Consider the following 27040-nt stretch of genomic DNA (forward strand, 5'->3'; position numbering starts at 1 on the left):
ATTGTCTTTCCGCTGACTGGTTAGCACACGGCAAAGGCTGTTCACTGCACCTCGGTACCCGTAACAATACACTAAACTGAAACTAAAACTGAATGAGTGTGAGTGGAAGTTGCTGATTGTTCTTGTCTTGGGCCGAGCAGCAGATGAAGAAGAGCACGGACGGACTGGCTGCCCGGCTGCAGGGCCAGCTGAGCGAGCGGCAGACAGCCGAGCAGCAGCTCCAGGCCAAGGTGAAGGAGTCGCTGGAGAGCCGGGAGCAGCAGAGAGACCAGTACGAGGCCCAGCTGAAAGACTTGACAAAGGAGCTTTCACAGAAGGTACCAGATTTTAGGACTTTTTTTTCTGGCAACAGTTCCATGTTTGGGAAACTATAGGAATGGGAATAGTATGCTGGAGTGGTTCACTCATTGATCAAATAATCAGATTGATAGTTTCTCCCCATGGTCACCCTAGTTTTACCTCATCAGACATCCTCCCCCTTCGCCCCCACCCCACCATGCTGCCATTTGTGTCTTTTTCCAGTTTTGCTGTAAGGTCTTTGACATGGTTTCTCCACCCACACACACAGCTGGACCTTGAGTATATCCAGCATTTTTTAAGAGCGATTGACTTTCGAGATACGCCCTGGAAACAGGCTCTTCTGCTCACCGAGTCCGCACCGGCCAGCGATCCCCATGCATTAGCGCTATCCTACACATTGCAGACACTTTACAATTTTTACCACAGCCAATTAACCTACAAACCTTCACGTCTTTGGAGTGTGGGAGGAAACCGGAGCACCCGTGGAAAACGCACACAGGTCACGGGGAGAATGAGCAAACTCCGTACAGACAGCACCCGTAGTCATAATCGAACCCGGGTCTCTGGCGCTGTAAGTCAGCAACTCTACCGCTGTGCCACCGTGCCACCCAAAAAAGGTTTTGGGACTTTTTTTTAAGCAAGAGTTCCGTGTTTGGCAGCTGTAGGGAAGGGAACTGGATGCTGGAAATCTTAAATGGGAACAAAATGTGCTGGATGATCTCAGCAGGTCAGGCAGCATTTGTGGACGGAAGAGCATCTAATGTTTCAAGAACATCCCAGAGGTTTTTTTGCACTTAATCTTCCCCTTTGGTCTACCTATTGTACTTGAGTTTGACTTGGTTGCATTTACGTATAGTATTATCTGATCAGATCTGTACATGTGACAATAATACACCTAAATCTCATGGTCTGTTGAAGGTACAGTCACCAATGGTGACAGGGTCAGAACTAAAAGGACACAATAATCGAGTGGCTTGCAAGGCTGGGATCGGTGGCAGAGATGAGAAAACACAGATGCTGGTTTACAAAAGAGGACTCAAAGTGCTGGAGTAACTCAGCGGGTCAGGCGGCGAGTTTGGAGAACATGGATCGGTGACGTTTCGGGTGAGGACCCTTCTCTAGTCGGAAGAAGGGTTGCGACCGGAATCCTCAACTATCCATGTTCTGGGGTGCTGCCTGTCGGGCTGAGTTACTCCAGCACTCGGTGTCATCTCCCGCAGAGCTGAGGACACGGGTGTGCGAGATTGTCGAGGCTGAAGGGTTATCGGGGCCAGTGTTGGTCATTCCCAATGAGATTTGGAATAAGTTGATATGGACAGTATTGTGACTGGTCAGCATGCAACGAAAGCTTTTCACTGTACCTCGGTACACGTGACATTAAACTGAACGAGGAAGAGTCAGTGGACGGTTACGAGTATTGGAATTATTGCAGGTAAAAGGCTTGTACAAGAGTGCGGGTAAATAGACGATCAATGTGGATGGGTGTACATGGATGGGTCGGCATGGACGTGATGGGCAGAATGGCCTGTTCCAATGTTGTTTGATTGTGATTGTCGAGATGAGCTGAGACAATGCAGTTTGTTGAAAGTGGTTGGAAAAGTCTACATGGTCTTGGGGTTGTGAAATGGTGGAGTAGAAGAGCAAGGAAGTCCTGTGGGGCAGCGGTAGAGTTGCTGCCTCACAGCGCCACAGACCCGTGCTCCATCCTGACTACGGGTGCTCTCTGTACGGAGTTTGTACGTTCTCCCCGTGACCACACGGGTTTTCTCCGGGAGCTCCTGTTTCCACCCACACTCCAAAGACGTGCAGGTTTGTAGGTTAATTGGCTTGCTATAATTGTAGGGATTGCGGGTCGGTGCGGACTCGATGGGCCAAAGGTCCCGTTTCTGCGCTGTATCTCTAAACTTAAACTTAAAGAATACAAGAGCAAGGACGTCAGAATGAATATTGAAAACTCCATCACTATCTGACTGTAACCATGGCTGTGAAAACCTGAGCTTAATAATCTCAGTTTTTCCTCGGGGGGGGGGGGGGGGGGGGGGGGGGGGGGGGGGGGGGGGGGGGGGGGGGGGGGGGGGGGGGGGGGGGGGGGGGGGTGGGGGGGGGGGGGGGGGGGGGGGGGGGGGGGGGGGGGGGGGGGGGGGGGGGGGGGGGGGTTGGAGGATGTGCTCTCTCTGACGTCTTCCTGCTCTACAATTTGCAACTCTGTCATTCTTCTGTGTGCGTTCCCACCTCTAACTGCTCCCATCCACTCGTTGACCATTTTTTACACCAGACTGATTCCTGGGATATCAGGACTTTCATATGAAGAAAGACTGGATAGACTCGGTTTGTACTCGCTAGAATTTAGAAGATTGAGGGGGGATCTTATAGAAACTTACAATATTCTTAAGGGGTTGGACAGGCTAGATGCAGGAAGATTGTTCCCGATGTTGGGGGAAGTCCAGAACAAGGGGTCACAGTTTAAGGATAAGGGGAAAATCTTTTAGGACCGAGATGAGGAAAACTTTTTTCACACAGAGAGTGGTGAATTTGTGGAATTCTCTGCCACAGAAGGTAGTTGAGGCCAGTTCATTGGCTATATTTAAGAGGGAGTTAGATGTGGCCCTTGTGGCTAAAGGGATCCGGGGGTATGGAGAGAAGGCAGGTACAGGATACTGAGTTGGATGATCAGCCATGATCATATAAAATGGCGGTGCAGGCTCGAAGGGCCGAATGGCCTACTCCTGCACCCATTTTCTATGGTTCTATTCCTTGATTGATAATATATCCCTGTGGGCACCCTCAGCTTTACCCCACCAGAGATATCTCCCCGCCACCCCCCTGTTCACTTCCCACCTGCCATCAGGGCTGCTCTGTGACCTAACGCTATTGCCCTTCCCTCATATCCCTTATGACTTTAGTTTTTGTCAAAACGAAGCCTCGGATTTGACGTCGACAATTGATGGTGCATCGGGCACACTCATGGGACAAGCATCCCGATGTTCATCCACCTTCTGCAAGAAGGAAGGTGTTCCAGTTTCGCCGCTCTCGTGTATAGACCACATCCCCAGTCCAAGGCGCTCTGACCAGCTGTACTGGTTTCTCTCTCCCCACCCTGTCAACTCCTGAGCTCACCAATCTGCAGCAGTGGCTGAATTGCTCAATCTCCTCCTGTGATTCAATTCTGGAGTCTATGTATCATAGTTTCACCGAGTTGCTCTGTTTGCAAACTGGCCCTTGAGCCCAATTTGTCCATGATCACCAAGATGTCATAATCATACATGGAAACAGGTTCTTAGGCCAACTTGCCCACATTGACCAACATGTCCCATCTACACCAGTCAGTCCCGCCTGCCATATAGCCCTCTAAACCTGTGCTATCCAAGTATCTGACTAAATGTTTCTGAAACTTTGCAATAGTGCCTGCATAAATGTTGCGATAGTACCTGCACATATTGTCTAACAACACTTGTCCCATTTGCCTGCTTTTGTCTCCCATATTCCTCCATACCTTTCCTGTCCAGGTTTCTGTGTGAATGTCTTTTAAATATTGTAGTTGTATCCGCCTCTACCATTGATTGAACTAGCTTGTTCCATACACCCACCAGAAACTTTACCTATTCCTTTTCTCCGGAGATGCTGCCTGACACGCTGAGTTACTCCAGCATGTAGTGTCTGTCTTTGATCTCACAGGCTTGTTCTCTCTGCAGGCCGCCGCACTACCCAAACTGCAGCAGGAGGTGGCAGCACTGAGCGAGCAGCTGGCTGCCAATAAAGGGACCCTGTCTGAGCTGCAGAAGGAATATCAGGGGGCTCAGACCAGCCTGGCGAAGCTGCAGTCAGATATGTATGGCAAAGAGTCAGAACTCTCTTCAACCAGACACGACTTGAAGGTAAAGTGAATTACGTAGGAAGGAACTGCAGATGCAGGTTTAAACTGGTGTGTGGGGGAGGGGGAACATGGTTTTCTGTCTCTCCCTTCGGGGGAATGCGACTTTTTCTGTCGTATCCCCCCCCTTCTGTGCTGCCATCTGCGCTGAGGCCTAATGGTGGAGCTGGCGGCCTCCAACTGCGACCGACCTCGAAGCTCTGGAGGCAGAGCCAGCTAGGACTTACAACGCGAGGCTGGCCGAGTTCGGGGCTGTGGCGGCTTCCAGTGGCAACGGCACGACTCGGGGCTGAGACGGTGCTCAAGTGGCAGTGGCCCAACTCGAGGCTGAGACGGTGCTCCAGTGGCTGAGGCGGCGTTCCGACGGTGGCGAGTGGGCGACATCGTCGGGAGCTCGCAGGTCACAGGTTGGTGCCTGTTTTTCCGGAGCTCCCGCGGCAACAGCTGCGTCCGCTGGACTGGAGGGCGGCATCATCGGCAGCTTCGACCACCCCGGGCTGCGGAGCTCGGTTGATCCGCGGGACTGACTTACCATCGCCCGGTGGGGTAACAACATCGGAGGCCTGGATCGCCTCAGCGCAGAGGGAGAATAAGGAGGGGAAGAGACAGTGACTTTAAGATTTTTGCCTCCATCACAGTGAGGACGTGCCTGGTGAACTTGGTGTGGTGGATGTTAATTTGTGTTTATTGTGTTTTTTGTTGTTTATTATTATATGTATGACTGCAGGGAATGAAATTTCATTGAGACCGAAAGGTGTGAATGACAAATAAAGGAATCTAATCTAATCTAATCTAATCTACCTAATCTAAACCGAAGATAGACACAAAATGCTGGAGTAGCTCAGCAGGACAGGCAGCATCTCTGGATAGAAGGAGGTAGCACTGATGCAGTCGTCAATGTAGCGGAGATAGAGTTTTCCCTGGGCAGGGGATGGGTTGGCAATATCGGTGTGGGATACCAGTAGTCTCCTGTCGCTGCACTCAGTTTCTGCACTCCCTACCTCCATAAGGACCTGGACAGTGAATGTGACAAAGGCCCTGACTATGCGTAACAAGTTGGCGCCCAATTGATGGCATAGTGGCACAGCTGGTGGAGCTGCTGCCTCACAGCGCCAAAGATCTGGGTACGATCCTGACAAAGCTGAACCATGGATTGAAAGTTACAGCACGGAAACAGGGCCCTTCGGCCCACCAAGTCCACGCCGACCATCGATCACCGCTCACACTAGTTCTATGTTATCCCACTTTCTCCTCCACTCCCCCCACACAATAGGGGCAATTTACAGAGGGCCAATTAACCTACAAACCCGCACGACTCTGAGACGTGGGAGGAGACCGGAGCACACGTGGTCACAGGGCGAACGTGCAAACTCCCCACATACAGCCAGCATCAGTGGTCAGGATTGAACCTGGGTCTCTGGTGTTGTGAAGGTGCGGCTCCGTGCTGTCCAGTCAAATTTGATGATTTGAGGGCTGAATTGGCAACGTCAGCTCCTGAATAGACTTGTGCGGAAACCATTTTCTAGATTCACAAGGACAGGCCCCCTGATCCCACATGTCCGCACTGACCACCCAGTGTCCACTTGCACTAATCTTACTTGAATCCCATTTTATTCACCCCCGTCCATACCCTTCAACTCCCAGACTCCACCATTCTCCTACACACAAGGGGCAAATTTATAGTGGTCTGCTATGTTCTTGCTATGTAGGCAGAGCACAGGGCATCTGGGAGTAACGGGGAGAATGTACAAACTACATGTAAAAACAGACAGCACCTGCATCAGGGATCTGGCGCTGCAGGGCAGCACGGTGATGCAGCAGCAGAGTTGCTCCCTTACAGCACCAGAGACCCGGGTTCCATCCTGACCACGGGTGCTGTCTGTGCGGAGTTTGTACGTCCTCCCCGTGACCGCCTGGGTTTTCTCCGGGATCATTTGTCTTCTCCCACACGCCAAAGACGTACAGATTTATAAGTTAATTGGCTTGGTAGAAATGTAAACTTGTCACTAGTGTAGGATAGTGTTAGTGTGCAGGGATCGCTGGTCGGTAAAGACTGTGTGGGCCAAGTGGCCTGTATCCGTGCTGTATCTGTATCTCTAAAGCTCTACGCGTTGCACCACGCTGCCACCCTGGTTCAGGTGAAAACAAAACAGGTTGATTCCCGGCTGCAGTGCGTTCGGGGCTGTTTGCGGGAGACCGGGGGAAGTAACGGGAACGTCTTATACCGCAGGCAAAGGAGGAGAAGTTGATGCTGGCCGAAGAGGAGCTGGTGAGCAGCAGGAACCAGGCAGGTAGCAGCCAGCAGACGGTGCAGGAGCTGAAGCAAGCCAAAGCCTCGCTGGAGACCACCTTGGCCAACAGTGATGCGGAGAGAAAGGAGGCAAAGAGCCGACTGCTGCAGATGGAGAAAGAAAAGGTAACGGGCTCCGTCTAATCCTGGAGTGAAGGCGTGCTTTGTGAATAGTTTATCATTCCACTATGAATGGCATAGATTTAGACTTTAGAGATACAGCGGGGAAACAGGCCCTTTGGCCCACCGTGTCTGCGCCGGCCAGCGATCCCCGCACACTAACACTCCTACACACACATGGGATAATTTTAGTAAATCCATTTCAATCTACGATTTGAGGAAGGGTCTCGACCCAAAAGGTCTCCCATTCCTTCTCTCCAGAGATGCCGACTCACCCGCTGAGTTACTCCAGCATTTTGTGTCTACCTTCGATTTAAACCAGCATCTGCAGTTCTTTCTTGCACATGAATGGTGGTGGTTCTTTTAAAAGCTGAAGCTTGCAGGCGGTGATTTATGTGAACGGTTTTCAGATTTGAGTTTAACATTTCAATTTAAAATTAGTGTCAATGCATTTCGTAATTCAGAAGCTTTTATAGTTAGGGCAGCACGGCGCAGTGATAGAGTTGCTGCCTTGCAGAGCCAGAGACCCGGGTTCAATTATGATTATGGGTGGCTGTCTGTACGGAGTTTGCACGTTCTCCCCGTGACCGCGTGGGTTTTTTCCGGGTGCTCCGATTTCCTCCCGCACTCCAAAGACGTGCAGGTTTGTAGGTTAATTGACATTATAAAATGATCCCTAGTGTGCAGGACAGTGTTAATGTATGGTCTGTGTGGTCTTGGTGGGCCAAAGGGCATGTTTCCGCATTATATCTCTAAAGTCTAAAGTCCAGCCCTCTGCACATGAACGGTGGTAGTCTTTTAAAATATGAGTCCTGCAAGTCTTGTGAACGGTTTTCAGATTTTAACGTTTAACATTTAAAAGTTAAAATTAGTGTCAATGGGTTTTATAATTCAGAAGCTACAGCTATTTTTTTTATTTGAGAGATTTAATGTCAAAAGTTGTTTTTAAGTAGTTGGAACTTTGGGGTCTTAACTTCTAAGATTTTTGATTTAGGATTTAAGTGTAGCCTTTCTTCACCCACCCCCTCACCCCTGCGTTGCCCCCAACCCCCCCCCCCCCCCCCCCCCCCCTCCTCCCCCCTTCCAAACTTCAATAGGCTTTAAAGAAGAGGAATTAGCAAAAGAGAAAGTGCGAATAGAGGAGCTGCAAGGAGTCAGGACATCCCTGGAGCAGCAGGTGAACAGATCTAAGGAGGAGGCACGCAACAAGAAACAAGGCTACGACAAGGTGAGTACATGCAGCAGTGCAATCATGGACGCACTTCACCACTGCACACTCGAGGGGTTAACAACTTTCCTTATCACTAACTAAATGAATGACCTGAGGTGATTCATAAGTTCTAGGAGCAGAATTTTGGCCATTCGGCCCATCAAGACTACTTCACCATTCAATGTTGGCTGATCTATCTCTCCCTCTTAACCCCATTCTGCTGCCTTCTCCCCATAACCAATGAAACCGGTACTAATCAGGAACGCCCAGGTGCCGTGTTCCTGATCGAGTTGGCCCTTGTTGCATTTAATGGAAACTTCACTTCCAGTCGGGAAGGAGGTACAAGGAGCCTGAGAAACCGTGAACACCAGCTTCAAGAACAGCTTCTTAATCCCAGTAACCACCAGACACTTGAACACTGTGCAGCTGGGACCGAGCCGACTCTGATTCTGCTCCCCCTCCCCTGTATCCACCTGTTCCCAGACTTTAACCACCCCTCATCTCTCCCCCAGCCCACTCCTCCCCACCACAATCCGTCTGAAGAAAGGGCCCAATCGGAAACGTCACGTGCAGGTTTATACTGAAGATAATTTAGATCTTTAAGATCATTAACATTACTGAAGAAGCTTCTCTATCTTTCAGTCTGAGTAAGGGAACCAACCCGAAAGGTCACCTATCCATGTTCTCTAGAGATGCTGCCTAACCCACTGCGTTACTCCAGTACTTTATCTTTTGTTTGTAACCCAACACCAGCAGTTTCTCGTGTCTACAGCTATGAACTGTCTTATCTGCACTAAGCACTTGGTTTTTTGCACTAGCATTACAATTATTAATTTATTTTAAATTATTCTGTATTTCCGTATATTGCGGTTGCAAGCCTGTTGCTGCAAGTACGAATTTCATTGTTCTGTTGTCAGTACATCTGACAATTAAATATTCTTGATTTCACCCCATCTGACTGCATCCTCCTTCACGAAAGTCACCAATTCGTTAGCCCCGCTGATTGCATTTTGTGCCTATCAATTTATTTTAAATGGCAACTCTGAAATAGTTTAGTTTAGAGACACAGAGGGAAACCGGCCCTTCGGCCCACAGACTCCGTGCCGACCAGCGATCCCCGCACATTAACACTATCCTACACACCCGAGGGACAATTTAAAATCTTTACCAAAGCCAATTAACCTACATGCCTGCGTCTTTGGAGTGTGGGAGGAAACCAGAGCACCCGAAGAAAACCCACGCCGTCACGGGGAGAAAGTACAAACTCCGTACAGACAGAACCCGTTGTCAGGATGGAACCCGGGTCTCTGGTGCTGTGAGGCAGCAACTCTACCGCTGCGCCACCGTGCCGCCCACTCTCCTCTCATTTGTTTGTTTCTCGACAATTAGAAAATGCTCGGATCTGGTTCCAAGCATTGACCTCTATTTACACTAGATCCGGTTACTTCTTCCTTTTGAAACTAAAGGGGCTGTCCCACTTGGGTGACCTAATTGGTGAGTTTAGAAGAGTTTGAAAAATTAACATGTTGAAGACCCCCTTCCACTATGTTGAAGACCAGCTTCGACTAGCTATGACTAACTTCGGGAAAATTAGAAACCAAATAGTGGAGTGAAGCCGACCTCCTTCGATCTCCTTCGACCTCCCTTTGACCTTCCTTCGACTATGATGAAGACTATCTACGACTACCCTCGATTACCTACGTCTAACATGCCGATCTACTACGACTAAACCTACAAGTTAAAAAGTATTGATTTTTTTCCATGGTGACCTTTTTTTACTTGCGGGCATTTTTTAACATTGAAAAAAAAACGCCGTGACCTAGTTGAGCTCTCGAGTACGCGGAGACCACTCTCGAGCATGAAGGAGGGTTACAAAGACCTCCTACGACCTTGTGTCGACCATGCTGCAAGTGTGAGTCGAGGGAAAATCTGCCAGAACTCGCGGATTAGGTCGCCACAGTGGGACAGGCCCTTAACTACTTCTATCTCAGCTGCACCATCCTTTCCTGTTTTACTGTCTGCCTGTGTTGATTTATATTCCTTTGTCCATGCCGCCCATAAAATGGTGCTAGTTTTGAGATCCTGTTCCACCACAATACTCCATTGTTACCCACTCTTTCCCACTTAAATAACCACACAGTTAAATGGGGTGGTCAAAACATCCTTTGGCCTTCAGCAGTCAGAGCATCGAGTATAGAAGTTGGGAGGTCATGGTGCTGTTATACATGATGTTGGTGAAGCTGCATTTAGAATATTGTGTTCAGCTCTGGGCACCATGTTATCAGAAAGATGTTGTTAAGTTGGAACGGGTGCTGAGAAGATTTACAAGGATATTCCCAGGACTTGAGGATTTGACCCACAGAGAGTGGTTGTTGAACTGTCTAGAACTCTATTCCCTGGAGTGCAGGAGGATGAGGGGTGATCAGATACAGAGGTATATTAGAGGTATAGATCGGGCAGACGCACAGAGTCTCTTGCCCAGAGTTGGGGAATCGAGAACTGGAAGCCACAGGTTTTAGAATTTATCAGAATCTGAGGGGTAACTTTTTCATGCAAAGGGTGGTGGGTGTTTGGAATGAGCTGCTGGAGGAGGTAGTCGAGGCAGGGACCAGCGCTACATTTCAGAACCAATTAGACAAGTAGGCCAGGCCTTGGACAAGTTTAGAGGGATATGGGCCAAACGCAGGCAGATGGACTAGTGTAGATGGGACATGTTGGTCAGTGTGGACAAGTTCAAGAGAGTTTATTGTCATGTGTCCCAGATAGGACAATGAAATTCAAGTTGGGCCGAAGGGCCTGTTTCCACACTCTTACTGTATGACTCCATGACCAGATTAGTGAGAAGCCTCCTCCAGTACTAGGTGAGTGGGAAACTGTTTACTCCTAAGACACACTCCAGACCACCACCCTAAACCTGTCGTTCTCCCCTCTCCCAACCTCCAGTTGATCCTTTAAACCTCCAGCTTCAGCCGGTCCGTGAAGGGTTTTGTCCCTGTGCGGTGCATGTGTCCTCTGTGACGGCGGGGCGTGTGTGGAATGAGGCCGGGTGAGTGCAGGTTTGGGGGGCTGACGGTGTTCGTGCTGCCCGCAGGAGTTGTCGGCGCTGAGGGAGGCCAAGCAGCTGCTGATCCAGCAGAAGCTGGAGCTTCAGGCCAAGGCGGACAGCACCAGGTCCATACTGGAGCAGGAGAAAACCAGCCACCAGCTCACCAAGGCCAAGGTCGACGAGGCCCAGCAGAATATGAAGAAGCACCAAGCAGACTCGGACGCCAAACTGGTTGGTACTCTAGTATAAGACAAGACAGAGTGCCTTTTTGTCAGCTGCTTCATGGCCCTGTTCCACTGTACGAGTTCATTCCAAGAGCTCTCCCGAGTTTGGCCTGATTCGAACTCGGAGATTTACGGTAATGGCCGCTCATCGGTACTCTGGGCTCTCGTGGACATTTTTCAACATGTTGAAAAATCTTCACGAGTCTTCCCGTGCTTATCTGCCGTTAGCGAGTCTTCCCGAGTACCTGCAGTTCACGGTACGAGCCGCTAAGAGACGCCCCCGAGCTCTGACGTACCCGCTACGTTCATTCTCCGTGCTTACCACGAGTTTGATTTTTTTTTAAACTCGGGAGAGCTCTTGGAATGAACTCGTACTGTGGGACAGGGCCATTAGTATCAAGACTCATTTCTCATCTCTCTCATCTGGGAACGTTTGCATTAATTCGGGAGGGAGGGAGGATCTACCAAGGGTAGACTTTGGAAGACCAACACAAAATGCTGGAGTAACTCCGCAGGACAGGTAGCATCTCTGGAGAGAAGGAATGGGTGACATTTCAGGTCGAGACCCTTCTTCAGACTAAGTATAAGGAATTGCTCCAGCATTTTGTGTCTTTCTTCGGTGTAAACCACCATCTGCAGTTCCCTCCTACCCACCGAGACATTGGAAGGTTCAGCGAAATGGGTGAGGGGAAAGCTGAGAAAGGGGTGATCAGATAGAAGCCACCTGGGAAGGCTGAGGTGGGTTTGAGTGCATCTGTGTGAATGCTGTGGGCACAGGCCAGGACAGGCCATCCACGGGCTACACACTCTCCCCAGACGGACACTCCTACATAGGCTCAAGCTCCCATCCCATTATTCAATCCAAATGCCCAACGTACCTTTGTTACTGTGTCCTGCAAAACCAGTTTCCTCTCACCGCTCGCTTTTAATAGTTCTCTACTTTAGACTTTAGAGATACAGCGCGGAAACTGACCCTTCGGCCCACCGAGTCCGCGCCGACCAGCGATCACCCCGTACACTAGCACTGTTTTACGCACAATTTACAATTCACTGAGGCCAATCGGCCTGCAAACCTGTACGTCTTTGGAGGGCAGAAGGAAACCTGAGATCGCAGGGTAAATGTACAAACTCCACACAGACAGCATCCGTAGTCAGGATTGAACCCGGGTCTCTGGCGCTGTAAGGCAGCAACTCTCCCGCTGCGCCCACTATGTGGCCACAATCATTGTTATATTTTAGAAGGTGCCGTGAGCTTCGACCTAATCCTCTGGGACACTGCTGTGTCCTTCCCTCTCTAGAGATAGCAACCTGTCTCCCCAACCCCTTGCCTTACGCCACTCTGCTGCCCATTGCCATTCAGTGATGGTCAGTGCAAAAGAGCTGGGAAATTGCCAGTTTTGTCCTTATTAGTGAGACAAATAGAAACACGGCCAGACTTGGAGAGGCAGTGGGGGGATTTGAGGATGCCTGGGCTTTTTTCCCCAAGAAGACCATTGGCCAGGAAATGAAAGGACAGGAGAGGGGTAAATGTAGAGGGAGCTGATGGTTCACGTTGGCTGGAGTACAATAACCACCTGAGATGAACCGTTGTGTACACACAGCATGCACTATTCATCTGCTTCTGTAACACTCAATGCTTTGAAGCTGCCGTTAATGTGTAATCATTCTCCTGTCTACCTGGTGACTCCATCAGCTTGGCTTGATCTGTTTGCCTGTGCATTCTTGTGCTGTGACGTTTAACGTACAAACTCCGTATAGACATCACCCGTAATCAGGATTGAAGCCGGGTGTCTGGCGCTGTGACGTGTGGGGAACTAAGGTTATTGTACACTTGGGGCGTGGTGGCTGTGTGAGATTGAGGTCCGTCTGTCGGGCTGGGTGTGGACAGTCGATGGAGAGTGTGCTCTTGTTGTGCTGCGACGTGTCTCAGCCGCTCTTCCCGTTGCTCCAACGCAGCAGCTGGAGGTGAAGGAGAGGGCCGGGCAGCGCAAGACGCACGAGGAGGCCGAGCTGAAGCTGAGCATGCAGATCACGGCGCTGAACGAGAACGTGGCCACTCTGAAGAAGGAGTGGCAGAGCAGCCAGCGGCGGGTGAGCGAGCTGGAGAAGCAGACGGACGACCTGCGCGGCGAGATCGCCGTCCTGGAAGCCACCGTGCAGCACAACCAGGAGGAGAGGAGAGCCCTGCTGGAGAGGTTAGTCTGCGCTGACTGCGTGGCTGGCTGCACAGAGTACGAGCACTGGGTCTTAGGGGGCTGATGTGGCCGTCAGCGTAAAGAAGGGTTTGGACCCTATACATCGCCTAGTCACTCCCGCCAGAGTTGCTGTCTGACCCGCTAAGTTGCTCCAGCTTTTTGTATCTATCTCCGGTGTAAAGACAGTGTAGGTGGCTGAGGGGGTGGAAGACTCAAGCTCAAGACCATCGGCCCAGATTCACTTTCAATCCCCACCTCAGCAAAAAAATGCTGCAATAGTCCCAGCCTCAACTACCTCCTCTAGCAGCTCGTTCCATACACCTTCCACCCTTCCTGTGAAAAAGATACCTGTTAAATCTTTCCCCCTTCATCTTAAACCCATGTCCTCTGGTTATCAATTCCCCAACTCTGGGCAAGAGACTCTGGGCATCTACCCGATCTATTCCACTCATGATTTTGTACACCTCTATAAGATCATCCCCTCATCCTCATGCATCCAAGGAATTGAGGAAAGGATTATAAATGGCATCTGGGGGGTAAATATTTTATGGAGAGTGGTATGTATCTGCCACGCGCTGCTAGAAGTGGTATTGGAATCAGATTCTAGCCCTATGATTACGACGCATTTAGACAGGCATGTCAATGGGCAAGGCATTGAAGGTCGGCACGGCTGTGATGGGCCAAAAGGTCCATTTCTGTGTTGTGCACCTGGGACTGACTTTCTGATGTATTTAACTGCATCCTCCATTCAGGGGCAGCTACTAAATTGTGGCATTGGCAGCGACATTTGCGTCTCACGATTAAATAAAGGAGGTGAGGCAAAGCTAACCCGCTGGGTTTGCCAGCACCCTGATGCCAGTTGGCATGGGTCCCCCTCTGTCCCAGTTGAGGCAGAGTGGCAGAAGGCAGGCAGTGCTCAGCAGGGAACTACTGAGCCTTTGGGGAGAGGAAGTGCAGCCTTAGTTACACCCAGGTCGAGTTACAGTTACAGTTTAGTTTATTGTCACGTGTACCGATGTACAGGGAAAAGCTTTAGTCATAAGTGATAGGAGCAGAATGAGGCCATTTGGCCCATCAAGTCTACTCTGCAATTCAATCATGGCTGATCTATCTCTCCTTCCTAATCCCATTCTCCTGCCTTCTCCCCATAAATCCGTCCTAATCAAGAATCTCTATCTCTGCCGTAAAAATATCCACTGACTTGGCCTCCGCAACCGTCTGTGGCAAAGAATTCCACAGATTCACCACCCTCCGACGAAATAAATTCCTCCTCGTCTCCTTCCTAAACGGACGTCCTTTAATTCTGAGGCTGTGGCCTCTGGTCCTGGACTCCCCCACTAGTGGAAACATCCCCTCCACATCCACACTGTGTCCAGGCCTTTCACTGTTTGATGTTTTTTGCGTGCTGTAAGGCCTGTGGTCAGGCACACGTTGCTGTCTGTTGCCGTCTGTCACTTGTGCCCATTCTCACCGCTCGTGCCTTGTCGACCAGGTGCCTCAGCAGCGAAGGGGAGATGGAGAAGCTGCAGGGGAAGGTGATGGACCTGAGGCGGAAGCTGGATGACACGACAGCAGCCATGCAGGAGCTGGGCCGAGAGAATCAGGCACTGCAGGTAACCATGCACCGCGACTGGAGAAGCAGCGAGAGTGGACCTACACCCCCGGCACAAGGAATGAGAGGAGACGACAGGGGCTAACGGGTCGATTCTAAAGCATGTGCACATTCAGAGGGGGGTACACACTGTTGAAAGTGGCAGGGCAATAGACAATAGGTGCAGTAGGCCATTCGGCCCTTCGAGCCAGCACCGCCATTCAATGTGATCAAGGCTGATCATCCCCAATCAGTACCCCGTTCCTGCCTTCTCCCCATATCCCCAGACTCCGCTATTTTTAAGAGCCCTATCTAGTTCTCTGTTGAAAGCATCCACCGCCATCTGAAAATGTTTCCTCGTCTCCGTTCTAAATGGCTTATTCCTTATTCTTAAACTGTGGCCCCTGGTTCTGGACTCCCCCAACATGGGGAACATGTTTCCTGCCTCTAGCGTGTCCAAGCCCTTAACAATCTTACATGTTTCAATGATATACTCTCTCATCATTCTAAACTCCAGAGTGTACAAGCCCAGCTGCTCCATTCTCTCAGCATATGATAGTCCCGCCATCCCGGGAATTAACCTTGTAAACCTATGCTGCACTCCCTCAATAGCAAGAATTTCTTGGGGAATGTGTACAAAATCATGAGAGGAATAGATCGGGCAGATCACAGGACACACGTCTAAGGCGAGGTGGGAAAGATGAAATAGGAACCTGAGAGTTGACTTTTTCACACAAAGGATGGAACAAGCTGCTGGGAGAGGTAGTTGAAGCAGGTTGAAACATATAAGATTATTAAGGGATTGGACATGCCAGAGGCAGGAAACATGTTCCCAATGTTGGGGGAGTCCAGAACCAGGGGCCACAGTTTAAGAATAAGGGTTTGGCCATTTAAAACGGAGACAAGGAAAAACCTTTCACCCAAAGAGTTGTGAATCTGTAGAATTCTCTGCCTCAGAAGGCAGTGGAGGCCAATTCCCTGGATGCTTTCAAGAGAGATAGAGCTCTTCAAGATAGCGGAATCAAGGGATATGGGGAGAACTAAGAAACGGGGTACTGATTGTGGATGATCAGCCATGATCACAATAGACAATAGGTGCAGGAGTAGGCCATTCGGCCCTTCGATCCACATTCAATGTGATCATGGCTGATCATCCCCAAATCAATCGCATTGAATGGCTGTGTTGGCTCGAAGGGCTGAATGGCCTACTTTTGCACTTATTGTCTCTTGTCTATTGTCTACTATCGCAACGTGTAAGCAACATTTAGACAGGCACACTGGGAGGACAGGTTTAGAGGGATATGGGCTAAGCGCAGGTAGGTGGGACTAGTGTAGATGGGACATGTTGGTCGGTGTGGGCAAGTTGGGCAGAGGGCCTGCTTAGGCTGTATGACTCCAGTAAATGGGATTGTGGTTTGTATGAATGAAGGGAGATTACGATGAACCTGTGCAGAATATTGTGGTTGGGCCACAATTGGAGTATTTGGGAAGGATTTGAAAATCCTAGAGAAGATGCAGGAAGGATTTTAGGGATATTAGGGAGTAAAGGGACTGCTGGGGATTTCAGTTGGACAGCAGGATGGAGAAACTAGGTGCAATCTCCATGGAATAAAGTTACACAGCTGGTAGAGCCTCTGCCTCCCAGCACCAGTGATTCAGGTTCAATCCTGACCTCTGGTGCTGTCTATGTGGAGTTTGCACGTTCATCCTGTGACCACGTAAGTTCACCCTGGTCGACACCAATCCTTCCCTGTCCCAGCCCCCCCTCCCGCCTTGCCCCACCATTACCCCATCTCGAGGCTCCACATTGCCTTCATACCAGCGCGATTTACAGTGGCCCATTAACCAAACAACCCGCATGGGAAGAAACCCACACGGTCACAGGGAGAATGTACAAACCCCATACGCACAGTGGTGGTGATGGCCATTGAACCCAGACTGCCTGTTCCCACACTGGATCACTCTATGATACTATAACGGTTCTCTTTTGTTGTGGTAGATTAAGCACACGCAAGCACTGAATAGGAAGTGGACTGACGATACTGACGTGTTGAATTGTATGTCCTGTGGAAAAGGGTTCTCAGTCACCATAAGAAAGGTAAGTGAGCGCTTGCTGTTTCAAATCTTCAGCCCCTGTCCCACTTGCGTCTCCTTGGCATGCTAATTATGCGACCTTGTGGTCACGTTGAGGCGCGAAGGTCACACGTGCCATCATGCGCCCGCACAGCCGTCTGGAGCGCGTGACGTCATTTGAATTTGGATACAAAATCCAGGAGTAACTCAGCGGGACCGGCAGCATCTCCGTTTCTCTATCCTGCCCTCACTCCCACAACCAAACATCTTTCAGGCGTTTATTGTCCAAATGTCTCTTTAGTCAATTATTGTCTTTCGGCATTTAGACATGAGTCATGAGTAGACAATAGACAATAGGTGGAGGAGTAGGCCATTCGGCCCTTCGACGCAGCACCGCCATTCAATGTGATCATGGCTGATCATCCCCAATCAGTACCCCGTTCCTGCCTTCTCCCCACATCCCCTGACTCCGCTATTTTTAAGAGCCCTATCTAGCTCTCTCCTGAAAGCATCCAGAGAACCTGCCTCCACCGCCCTCTGAGGCAGAGAATTCCACACTCACCACTCTCTGTGAGAAAAAGTATTTCCTCGTCTCCGTTCTAAATGGCTTAATCCTTATTCTTAAACTGTGGCCCCTGGCTCTGGAGTCCCCCAACATCGGGAACATGTTTCCTGCCTCTAGTGTGTCCAAACCCTTAACAATCTTATATGTTTCAATGAGATATCCTCTCATCCTTCTAAACTCCAGAGTGTACAAGCCCAGCCGCTCTATTCTCTCAGCATATGACAGACCCGCCATCCCGGGAATTAACCTTGTAAACCTACGCTGCACTTCCCTCAATAGCAAGAATGTCCTTCCTCAAATTAGGGGACCAAAACTGCACACAATACTCCATGAAGAGCGAGGATAAGGGGAGAGAGAGCAGAGGCAGCCAGAATTCCATTACTGTGAGTTCTGCTCAGTGGGGAAGGGCTGTGGGACATGGAGTGGCGATACAGGAGTGCTGCGTTCTGAGGTCCTGCATCACCCCCACCAGTTCACAGCAGGTACGGCACGGCGGCGCAGCTGTAGACTTGTTGCCTCACAGCACCACAGACCTGCATGTGATGCCGACTACAGGTGCTGTCTGCACGGAGTGTGCACGTTCTCCCCGTGACCTGTGTGGGTTTTCTCCGGGTGCTACGGTTTCCTCCCGCACTCCAAAGACACGCAGGTTTTTAGGTTAATTGGCTTTGGTGAAAATGTAAATGTTTTAGTTTAGTTTAGAGATACAGCGCGAAAACAGGCCCTTCTGCCCATCGAGTCGGCGCCGACCAGCGATCCCCGCACACTGCCACAATCCTACACACTAGGGCAATTTTACACTCATACCAAGCCGACAAACCTGTACCTGTGGGAGGAAACCAAATATTTTGGAGAAAACCCACGCAGGTCATGGCAAGAACGTACAGACAATCACCCATGGTCAAGATCGAACCTGGGTCTCTGGCGCTGTGACTCCACCGCTGCGCCCATTATCTCTAGTGCCTGTGGGATAGTGTTAGTGTGGGGATCGCTGATCAGCGTGGACTGGGTGGGCCGAAGGGCCTGTTTCCGCGGTGCATCTCTAAACTAAACAACACTAAAACGGTGAATGGAGCGGATGTGGGTGCTGTGATTTACTGAATGCTCCCTTTCTTCCCCCTTGCAGCACCACTGCAGAAACTGCGGGAACATTTTCTGTGCCGAATGCTCTGGCCAGAATGCCTTAACCCCCTCGTCGAAGAAGCCTGTGCGAGTGTGCAACACGTGTTTCGGCGAGCTGCAGGGATGAGCGGCCGGCAGACGGCGAGCCTGCAACCCCCTCCTCTCCCTCCTTCCCCTTGTGTCCGCGCTGGCTTTTTGTATCCCCAACCAAGGATGCGTGTGGAAGGTGTGGGCGCGGCCGCTGGATGCTGCACGAAGGTCGGGAACCGTCCGCACCCACCCGGTCACGGTTCAGACATTGGTGGGGTCCACACCTCTTGTAGATTTAACGGGGGGTGGGCCTTCCTCTAACGGGGGAAAGTTGATCATCCAGGTTCAGGAATAACCCAATGATTTTACCAGAAACCACACAAACAGACCGTGGCCGTAAATATAGTGAGATTCTGCGTTGCACTGAGATCTGGCGTAAAAACATTTTGAAAGCGAGGGTTACCTTGTGGGCCCTCATCAAGCTTTGGGCAATGTACCTGCTTTATGACTTCCCACTGGGTTCCTCTGGAAGCTGGTGATGATGAGAAACCCTCGGCTGCTGCCATTGTGCGGGCGGGCGGGGGGAGGTGATATCTAGCAAATGTTAACTGTTCTCCCCCTGGAGCTTTTTATGGAGTGATTGGAGCTGGGTGTTTGCTTACTAGTTTCTCTGTACACCTGATGTCGATCAGTTGTGACTAGTTCCAGTTCTGTCTCTATCGGTTCTGTCCGTGATCCATCCGTTCCATGTACTTGAGTGATGGGGAAAGTGGCCATTTTGTTTCTACTGCTCACCGCGGTCCTGTTGTGCCTCGGGACGGGTTGTAAGGTGAACCCGTGCAGCTCCGTCTCGCATTTCACTTCACGGGCTGCTGGGGTGGGCTTCTTGGTGCCTCCGACTTCCTGGGTGGTCTGTGGCTAAACGTTAACAGCCAGCTCCTGCTCTCGGCAGTCAGTGTGGCCTCCTACAGGAGCACCCCGCTGCTGCTGAGCCACCCCTCACTCCCTCCTCCCTCCCGCCCGCCCGCACTCGAACCCTCCTCTTCAACACACACTGCCACCATTCACATGTCCAATCCTTGTCTTTGCGTTACAGTATTAAACTCTGCCTGAAACCGGAACATCCACTGCTTTCCCTGGGATTTTCCTCTTGAAAGTGAGGCAAGACCCAAATGCTGAATATTTTAAAAGACCATTTCCAAAAGTGGTGGGGTTAACTCAGCAGCATCTCTCGAGATGGACACAAAATGCTGGAGTAGCTTAGAGGGAAGGCAGCATCTCTGGAGGGAAGGAATGGGTGGCGTTTCGGGTCGAGATGTCACCCATTCCTCCTCTCCAGAGATGCTGCCTGTTCCGCTGAGCTACCTGTGTCTATCTTCAGTGTAAACCAGCACCTGCAGTTCCTTCCAAAGCATCTCCAGAGAACGTGGGTGGGTGACATTTCCGGTCGGGACCCTTTTTCAAATTCTGACCCAAAACGCCACCTATCTATGTTTTCAAGCAATCCTGCCTGACCAGCTGAGTTCCTCACAACACTTTTGCGTCTTTTCTTGTAACCCAGCATCTGCAGTTCCTTGTTTCTCCATTTTACTGACTATTTAATAACATTATCCAAATGCTGCCTGCTTTATAGTTCCCACACCTCAATCATATATTAGTATGCACGGTTACATAATATTTCTTTTCCTTGTACAAACACATTCGCACCCGCAACCCCATTGCCAACCATTTAAAAGGGGCGTTATTTTAACGGGTGCTCCTTGCCAAATATAAACCTCTGCTAAATTCACAAGATTCAGCCACGGGAGGAGTTGCGGTTCACAAATGTGGCACCAATTCTGGTCCAGTTCTCCCTGCCCTCTTACACAACTCTTCTGTTAATAGCGGAGTAAGCTTGAGAGAGATGTCATCACACCGACACTGGATGGGCGAAAGGACAAGGTGCTGGCAGTCTTGAGTTTCCATGCCTGTATGACTCGCCTCACACAAACTAGTTGCTTCATGGCTTGTTGTTTTAAACGAAATGATGTGAATAATAGGCAACTGTGTACAAAAATTGTATTAACTTCCGTACTATCATGTGAACCTGTGTATAGATAATTTGAAGGTTTAATTCTCACTACTGGATGAAGATCATGTACAACTGTTTATAGTACAACTGTTAATTTGAACGGTGCCACCACAATTACATTTATTGTTTAGTAAAACGACATCTATGATTATTTTATCATACAAAGCATCTAAAACCCACTCAAAATTTGTGCCATCTCCCTCCCTCTCTCTCTCCCTCTCCCCCTCCATCTCCCTCCCCCTCCCTCCTCCCTCCAGCCCTCCCCCTCCCCCCCCCCCCCCCCCTCCCGTCTCTCTCCCCCCCAGTCTCGCTCCCCCCCCCATCTCCCCTCTCTCCCCCTCCCCCTCCATCTCTCTCCCCCTCCGTCCTCTCTCTCCCCCCCTCACCCATTGTGAGAGGGTGGACAAGCTGAAGCGTTGAGTCTGTTTGTGTCTCCACAGATGCTGCCTGACCAGCTGAGTGTTTCCAACACTTTCTGTTTTTCTTTCAAGCACGTCATCTTTCCACACACATCCAGCTGTTATGGAAGCTGTATTTCATGCAAAGCTTCTGTAACTTGGATTGTGTGGTTTAGTTTAGTTTATTGTCGTGTGAACTGAGGTTCAGTGAGAATCAGAATTACACTTTATTCAGCAAGTATGTTTGCAACATGCTGAAACCGCAACATTCGAAGTAAAATCTTCCTCTGTACGCTCCACAATTACATCCCACTTCTATACTCAAATAGCTCTGATTATAAAGGACCACACCAAAGCTTTCTGTACCACCCTATCGACATGAGATTCCCCACTTTCATACTTTCACATAATTCCCCAAAGCCCTCTTTCCCCTACATTCGTCATTCCCTCCCTTTAGAATTTCACTGGCCAGTCATACAGACTCAAAAACACATTTTAACATGAACATCCACCACAGTGACCCCTACACATTCCTCACTGTGATAGAAGGCGAAATAAAGTTTGTCCTTTCCCTTAGTTCTTCCTCGGTCGTGGGCCTCGAGCCCCCGTTGACAGGACGATCTTGACTCCCATAGTCGGCGAGGTTCGGGCACTCCGCGTCGAGGCAATCCGCTCCCGCACCGGGGGATTGTCAGCTCCCCCGCACTGGGCGATCGAGACTCGCGTCGGGGCAGGTCGAACCTTCTGCGGCGTTGGAGTTTCCCGACTCAGCCTCTCCCGAAGACAGCGAGCTCTTGATGGTAAAGTCCGTGGTGGGAGCGATCCCGGGCAAGGGATCAGCTCCGATGTTAAATCCGCGCCCCGCGGTGGGGCTCACGACAGTCCTAGGAGGCTTCCAGCCCCATCGATGGAAGGCCACAGAGCCCGGAGAAGCTCACGCCTTTGAGAAGGGAGAGGTGTTGGTGCAACTTGGAGGAAGGAAACGTTATTTGGTGAAAGGCATTGTGGAGGTTGGGAAATGGTTCAGTTGGCATTTGTTGCTCGTTCTAGCTTTTATTGTTGCAGTTCGGCATGCTACCCTGACAATCCTAAAAATTGTCCAATTTCACATGACTTGCAGAGATGCCAATATTACAAGTGGTTCATTGTGGTCTGGACTTGCAAGAGGCCAGAATGGGCTGCAGTGGCAACTTTCCATTCACGATGGCATCCATGAAGAAGGTGAATTTTACAAGTGGCACGGTGGCGCAGCGGTAGGCTTGCTGCCTTACAGCGCCAGAGACCCAGGTTCCATCCCGACTGCAGGTGCTGTCTGTGTGGAGTCTAAACGTTCTCCCCGTGACCGGTGTGGGTTTTCTCTGGGTGCTCCGTTTTCCTCCCACATTATAAAGACATACAGGTTTGTAGGTTAATTTGCTTTGGTAAAAAAATTGTAAATTGTCCCTAGCGTGTGTAGGATAGTGTTAGTGTGCTGGGATCACTGGTTGGTGCAGTGGGCGGAATGGCCTGGCCCCGTGTTGTATCTCTAAAATAAATTTAACTGGTCTGAAGAAAGGTCTCAACCCGAAACTTCAAAGACAAGATTCATGCGGTCAGACCCTTTCCCCAGGGTGGAAATGTCAATGACGAAATGTGTAGCTCCAAGCTGAAAGAGGCAACGTTTAAAGGCGATGTGCAGGGCAAGTTATTTGACACTGGTGGAGGCAAGTGGTGTCAGAGGTTGAAGAAGTGGGGTTAGGAGATAGATCAGCCATGGCGGAGTAGACGTGATGGGCCAAATGGCCTAATTCTGCTCCTATCACTTACAACCTTACTAGACTATAGTGGTGTTTAAGAGGCTTTAAGACAGGCACATGGATATGCAGGGAATGGAGTCAAGTCATTTTTATTTCTATAGCACATTTACAAAACAACTCTCGTTGACCAAAGCGCTCAACATTGGTGGAGGCACTAACGTTATACAACATTGGTTCATAGATTAAGTACATACATAAATACATACATAATACTCCCTCAGAGGACGTCAAGAAAGGCTTGAGAGTAAAGATGAGTTTTAAGTTAAAAGAGTTGATGGAGGGGGCGGTTCGGATGGGAAGGGGGATGCTGTTCCACAGTCTAGGAGCTGCAACCGCAAAGGCACGGTCGCCCCTGAGCTTATGCCTAGATCGCGGGATGTTCAGTAACCCCAAGTCGGCTGATCTGAGGGACCTGGAGGTGGTGTGGTGGATAAGCAGACTTTTGATGTAGGTGGGGGCATTAAGGGCTTTGCAGACATAAAGAAGGAACATTTTGTAAAAGCACATGCCTATGCAGTGAATGGAGGGACATGGATTGCATGCAGAGCAAGGAGATTAGTTTAGCTTGGCATCATGTTCAGCACAGACGTTGTGGGCCAAAGGGCCTATTCGCAGATCGTCAAACAGTTCAACAGGCCCTTCAGCGACCATGTGCCAACCATGGTGCCGAGGCGAGGCCAACCCTTGCCTGCCTGCACATGATCCATGTCCCTCCATTCACGGCACAGGCATGTGCTTTTACAAAAGTCTCTTCAATGTCACCACCGTTTCTGCCCCTACCTCTACCCCTGTCAGTGCGTTCCAGGCACTCACCACCCTCTGAGTAAAAAAACTTGCCCCGCACGTCTCCTATAAACTATTCCCTCTCATCTTTAAAGCTATGTCCTCTAGTATTTGATACTTCCATCCTTGAGGAAAGGATGGCTGTCGACCCTATCTATGCCCTTCATCATTTTATATACTTGCATTCGGTGTCCTCTCAAGCTCCAATGTTGCCGAGAAAACCATGCTAGTCTGTCCCACCTCTCTTTACAGCTAATGCCCCCCTGATGCAGGCATAATTCTGCTACTGCTAAACCTGTTGCTGGCATGTTAGCCTCCTTCTGTTGTGAGACTGGCGTCTGGTCCTAGACTCTCCCACTGTCCCCGTATCTGTCACGGTATTGGATGTCTCTTCATTGTTCAGTGCCATTTGGCAAAGGGACAAAAGGGTGACCTGCTTGCACTGCACAAAGTGGTCAATGTGTGCTCAGCAGTGGACAGGCCAGATGTAGAGCCCCAGATTAGCATCGTATGCAGGAAAGATTGATATTATAGTGTGCTACTATTTAGTTCTGTTTACTTCAGAGATGCAGCGTGGAAACAGGCCCTTCAGTCCACCGAGCCCGTGCCGACCAGCGATCCCCGCACACCAACACTGTCCTACACACACCAGGGACAACTTACAAATTTTACCGAAGCCAAATTAACCTACAAGCCTGCACGTCTTTGGAATGTGGGAGGAAACCGGAGCACCAGGAGAAAACCCACGCGGTCACAGGGAGAACGTACAAACTCCGTACAGACAGCACCCGTAGTCAGGATGGAACCCAGGTCTCTGGCGCTGTGAGGCAGCAACTCTACCGCTGCGCCACCGTGCTGCCTCATTCTTGCAGAATATTAAACAAGTAACAAAGATTTAAAAAGCATTGACACATTTATTAAAAACCAGAAGTATTTGCAAAATAGAATGCAAGAGGTAGATATTTTTTTTTCTCTCCAAAATGCGCTGAACAGATCTGGGCAACTGGGCAGAGTTTTAGCAGGAGTTAGATTTCTGACGATTCCTGCACCGCTGGTCGGAAGCGTGGGTGAGGGGGGTCGATAATGTCCCTGTACGCCGCGGATGCTGACTCGATGTGCGACATCCATGTTTTCTGAAAGAGAAGAACCGTGTTCATGTTGGTGTGTGCGTTCCTCAGCACCATTGCAACACTGGCTCCTACCAAAGAGAGCCATGACTCCTAACGCCACATTCCTCTGGAGTGCTCAGTGTCGCCCCCTACTGCAGGAAGACAGTGGTGGACAATGGCCAAAGGAAATCCTGAACTGAGACCCGAGACTTGAGATCTAGTTATAGACAACCAAATAAAACTCAATCATACAACAGTACCCTGATCTGTTTTGAAAACTATCCTTGGTCTTAGTTTAGTTGCGAGATACAGTATGGAAAAGGCGCCCTTCGGCCCATCGAGTCCGTGCCGACCAACGATCGTCCGTACACTAATTCTATCCGACAAACTAGGAACAAATTACAGGGAGGGGCCAATTAACCTACAAAGCCGCAAGTCTTTGTATCTAGGAGGAAACCGGAGCACCCGGGGAAAAAACCCACCCGGTTACTGGGAGAACATGCAAACTCCGAACAGACAGCACCTGTAGTCAGGATCAAATCTGGAATTCAGTTTATCTGGGCCATTCCCCGTGCATATTCAAGGGTGGCATGGTGTCGCAGCTGTAGAGTTGCTGCCACAGACCCGGGTTCGATCCTGAATACGGGTGCTGTCTGGACACAGTATTGTACGTTCTCTCTGTGACCACGTGGGTTTCCCCTGGATGTTCCTGGGGAACTCCCCCCCCCCCCCCCCACACTCCAAAGACGCACTGGTTTGTAGGTCAATTGGCTTCAGTAAAACTTGTAAATGGTCACTAGTGTGTAGGTTACTGCTAGTGTACGGGGGTCGCGGGTCCCAGTCACCCATCAGCTCCCCACTCACTCCTCTATATTGCCAGCTAGACTGATCATGAAACATAGAACAGTACAGCACAGGAACAGGCCCTTCGGCCCACAATGTCCATGCTGAACATGATGCCGGGTTAAACTAATGCCTGCACGTGATGCATTTCCTGCATATCCATGTGCCTATCCAAAAGCCTCTTAAACACCACTATTGTATCTGCTGCCACCACAACCCCGGGCAGAATGTTGCAGGCACTCACCACAATCCTGTAAAGCAAAAGATAACTTGCCCCACAGGTCTCATTCCCCCCTCACCTTATAACCATGTCCTCTATACTTTGGCATTTCAGCCCTGGGGAAAAAGGTTCAGGCTGTCTACCCATCCAGGCCTCTCGTAGTTTAAGATATTTCCATCAGTTCAATAGACAAGAGGTGCAGGAGTAGGCCATTCGGCCCCTCTAGCCAGTACTGCCATTCAATGTGATCATGGCTGATCATCCCCAATCAGTACCCCGTTCCTGCCTTCTCCCCATATCCCCTGACTCCACTATTTTTAAGAGCCCTATCTAGCTCTCTCTTTAAAGCATCCAGAGAACCTGCCTCCGCCGCCCTCTGAGGCAGAGAATTCCACAGACTCACCACTCTCTGTGAGAAAAAGTGTTTCCTCGTCTCCGTTCTAAATGGCTTACTCCTTATTCTTAAACTGGCCCTGGTTCTGGACTCCCCCAACATCGGGAACATGTTTCCTGCCTCTAGCGTGTCCAAACCCTTAACAATCTTATATGTTTCAATGAGATCCCCTCTCACCCTAAACTCCAGAGTGTACAAGCCCAGTTGCTCCATTCTCTCAGCATATGACAGTCCCGCCATCCCGGGAATTTACCTTGTAAACCTACGCTGCACTCCCTCAATAGCAAAAATGTCCTTCCTCAAATTAGCGGACCAAAACTACACACAATACTCCAGGTCTTCCTTCCCTCTGCCTCCAAAACTCCAGATCATGTTACAAGTCCAAGCATGTTGTCAAGCTAGAAAGGGTGCAGAGAAGATTGACGAGGATGTTGCCAGGACTTGAGGGCCTGAGCTATAGGGAGAGGTTGAGCAGGCTAGGTCTCTGTTCCTTGGAGCAGAGGAGGATGAGGTGTGATCTTATAGATGTGTACAAAGTCATGAGAGGACTAGATTTGGTGGACGCAAAGTATCTTGCCCAGAGCAGGGGAATCGAGAACCAGAGGACATAGGTCTAAGGTGAAGGGGGAAAGATTTAATAGGAACCTGAGGGGTAACTTTTTCACACAAAGGATGGTAGGTGTTTGGAACGGGCTGCCGGAGGAGATAGTTGAGGCAGGATCTATGGCAACATCTAAGAAACATTTAGACAGGTACATGGATAGGACAGGTTTCGAGGGATATGGGCCA

The 27040-nt window shown here is 50.0% G+C and overlaps 2 protein-coding genes across 2 annotated transcripts in view; one reads left to right on the forward strand and one right to left on the reverse strand.

Annotated features, from left to right (window-relative positions):
* The window catches only part of eea1 (early endosome antigen 1), a 98201-nt gene extending 77357 nt beyond the window's left edge, over positions 1-20844 (forward strand). The window contains exons 22-31 of the mRNA XM_055652804.1: positions 141-317; positions 3993-4175; positions 6402-6587; position 6805; positions 7679-7809; positions 10883-11068; positions 13018-13256; positions 14749-14869; positions 16847-16945; positions 18612-20844. Coding sequence (XP_055508779.1) covers positions 141-317; positions 3993-4175; positions 6402-6587; position 6805; positions 7679-7809; positions 10883-11068; positions 13018-13256; positions 14749-14869; positions 16847-16945; positions 18612-18734 — 1446 coding nt within the window. The 3' untranslated portion in view covers positions 18735-20844. The remainder of the gene's footprint in view (positions 1-140; positions 318-3992; positions 4176-6401; positions 6588-6804; positions 6806-7678; positions 7810-10882; positions 11069-13017; positions 13257-14748; positions 14870-16846; positions 16946-18611) is intronic.
* Positions 20845-24579: 3735 nt separating this feature from the next.
* plekhg7 (pleckstrin homology domain containing, family G (with RhoGef domain) member 7) overlaps positions 24580-27040 on the reverse strand; it is a 79064-nt gene continuing 76603 nt past the window's right edge. The window contains exon 17 of the mRNA XM_055653573.1: positions 24580-24818. Coding sequence (XP_055509548.1) covers positions 24711-24818 — 108 coding nt within the window. The 3' untranslated portion in view covers positions 24580-24710. The remainder of the gene's footprint in view (positions 24819-27040) is intronic.

The sequence above is a fragment of the Leucoraja erinacea genome, chromosome 22 (genome assembly GCF_028641065.1).
Source record: "Leucoraja erinacea ecotype New England chromosome 22, Leri_hhj_1, whole genome shotgun sequence".
Taxonomy (NCBI): Eukaryota; Metazoa; Chordata; class Chondrichthyes; order Rajiformes; family Rajidae; genus Leucoraja; species Leucoraja erinaceus.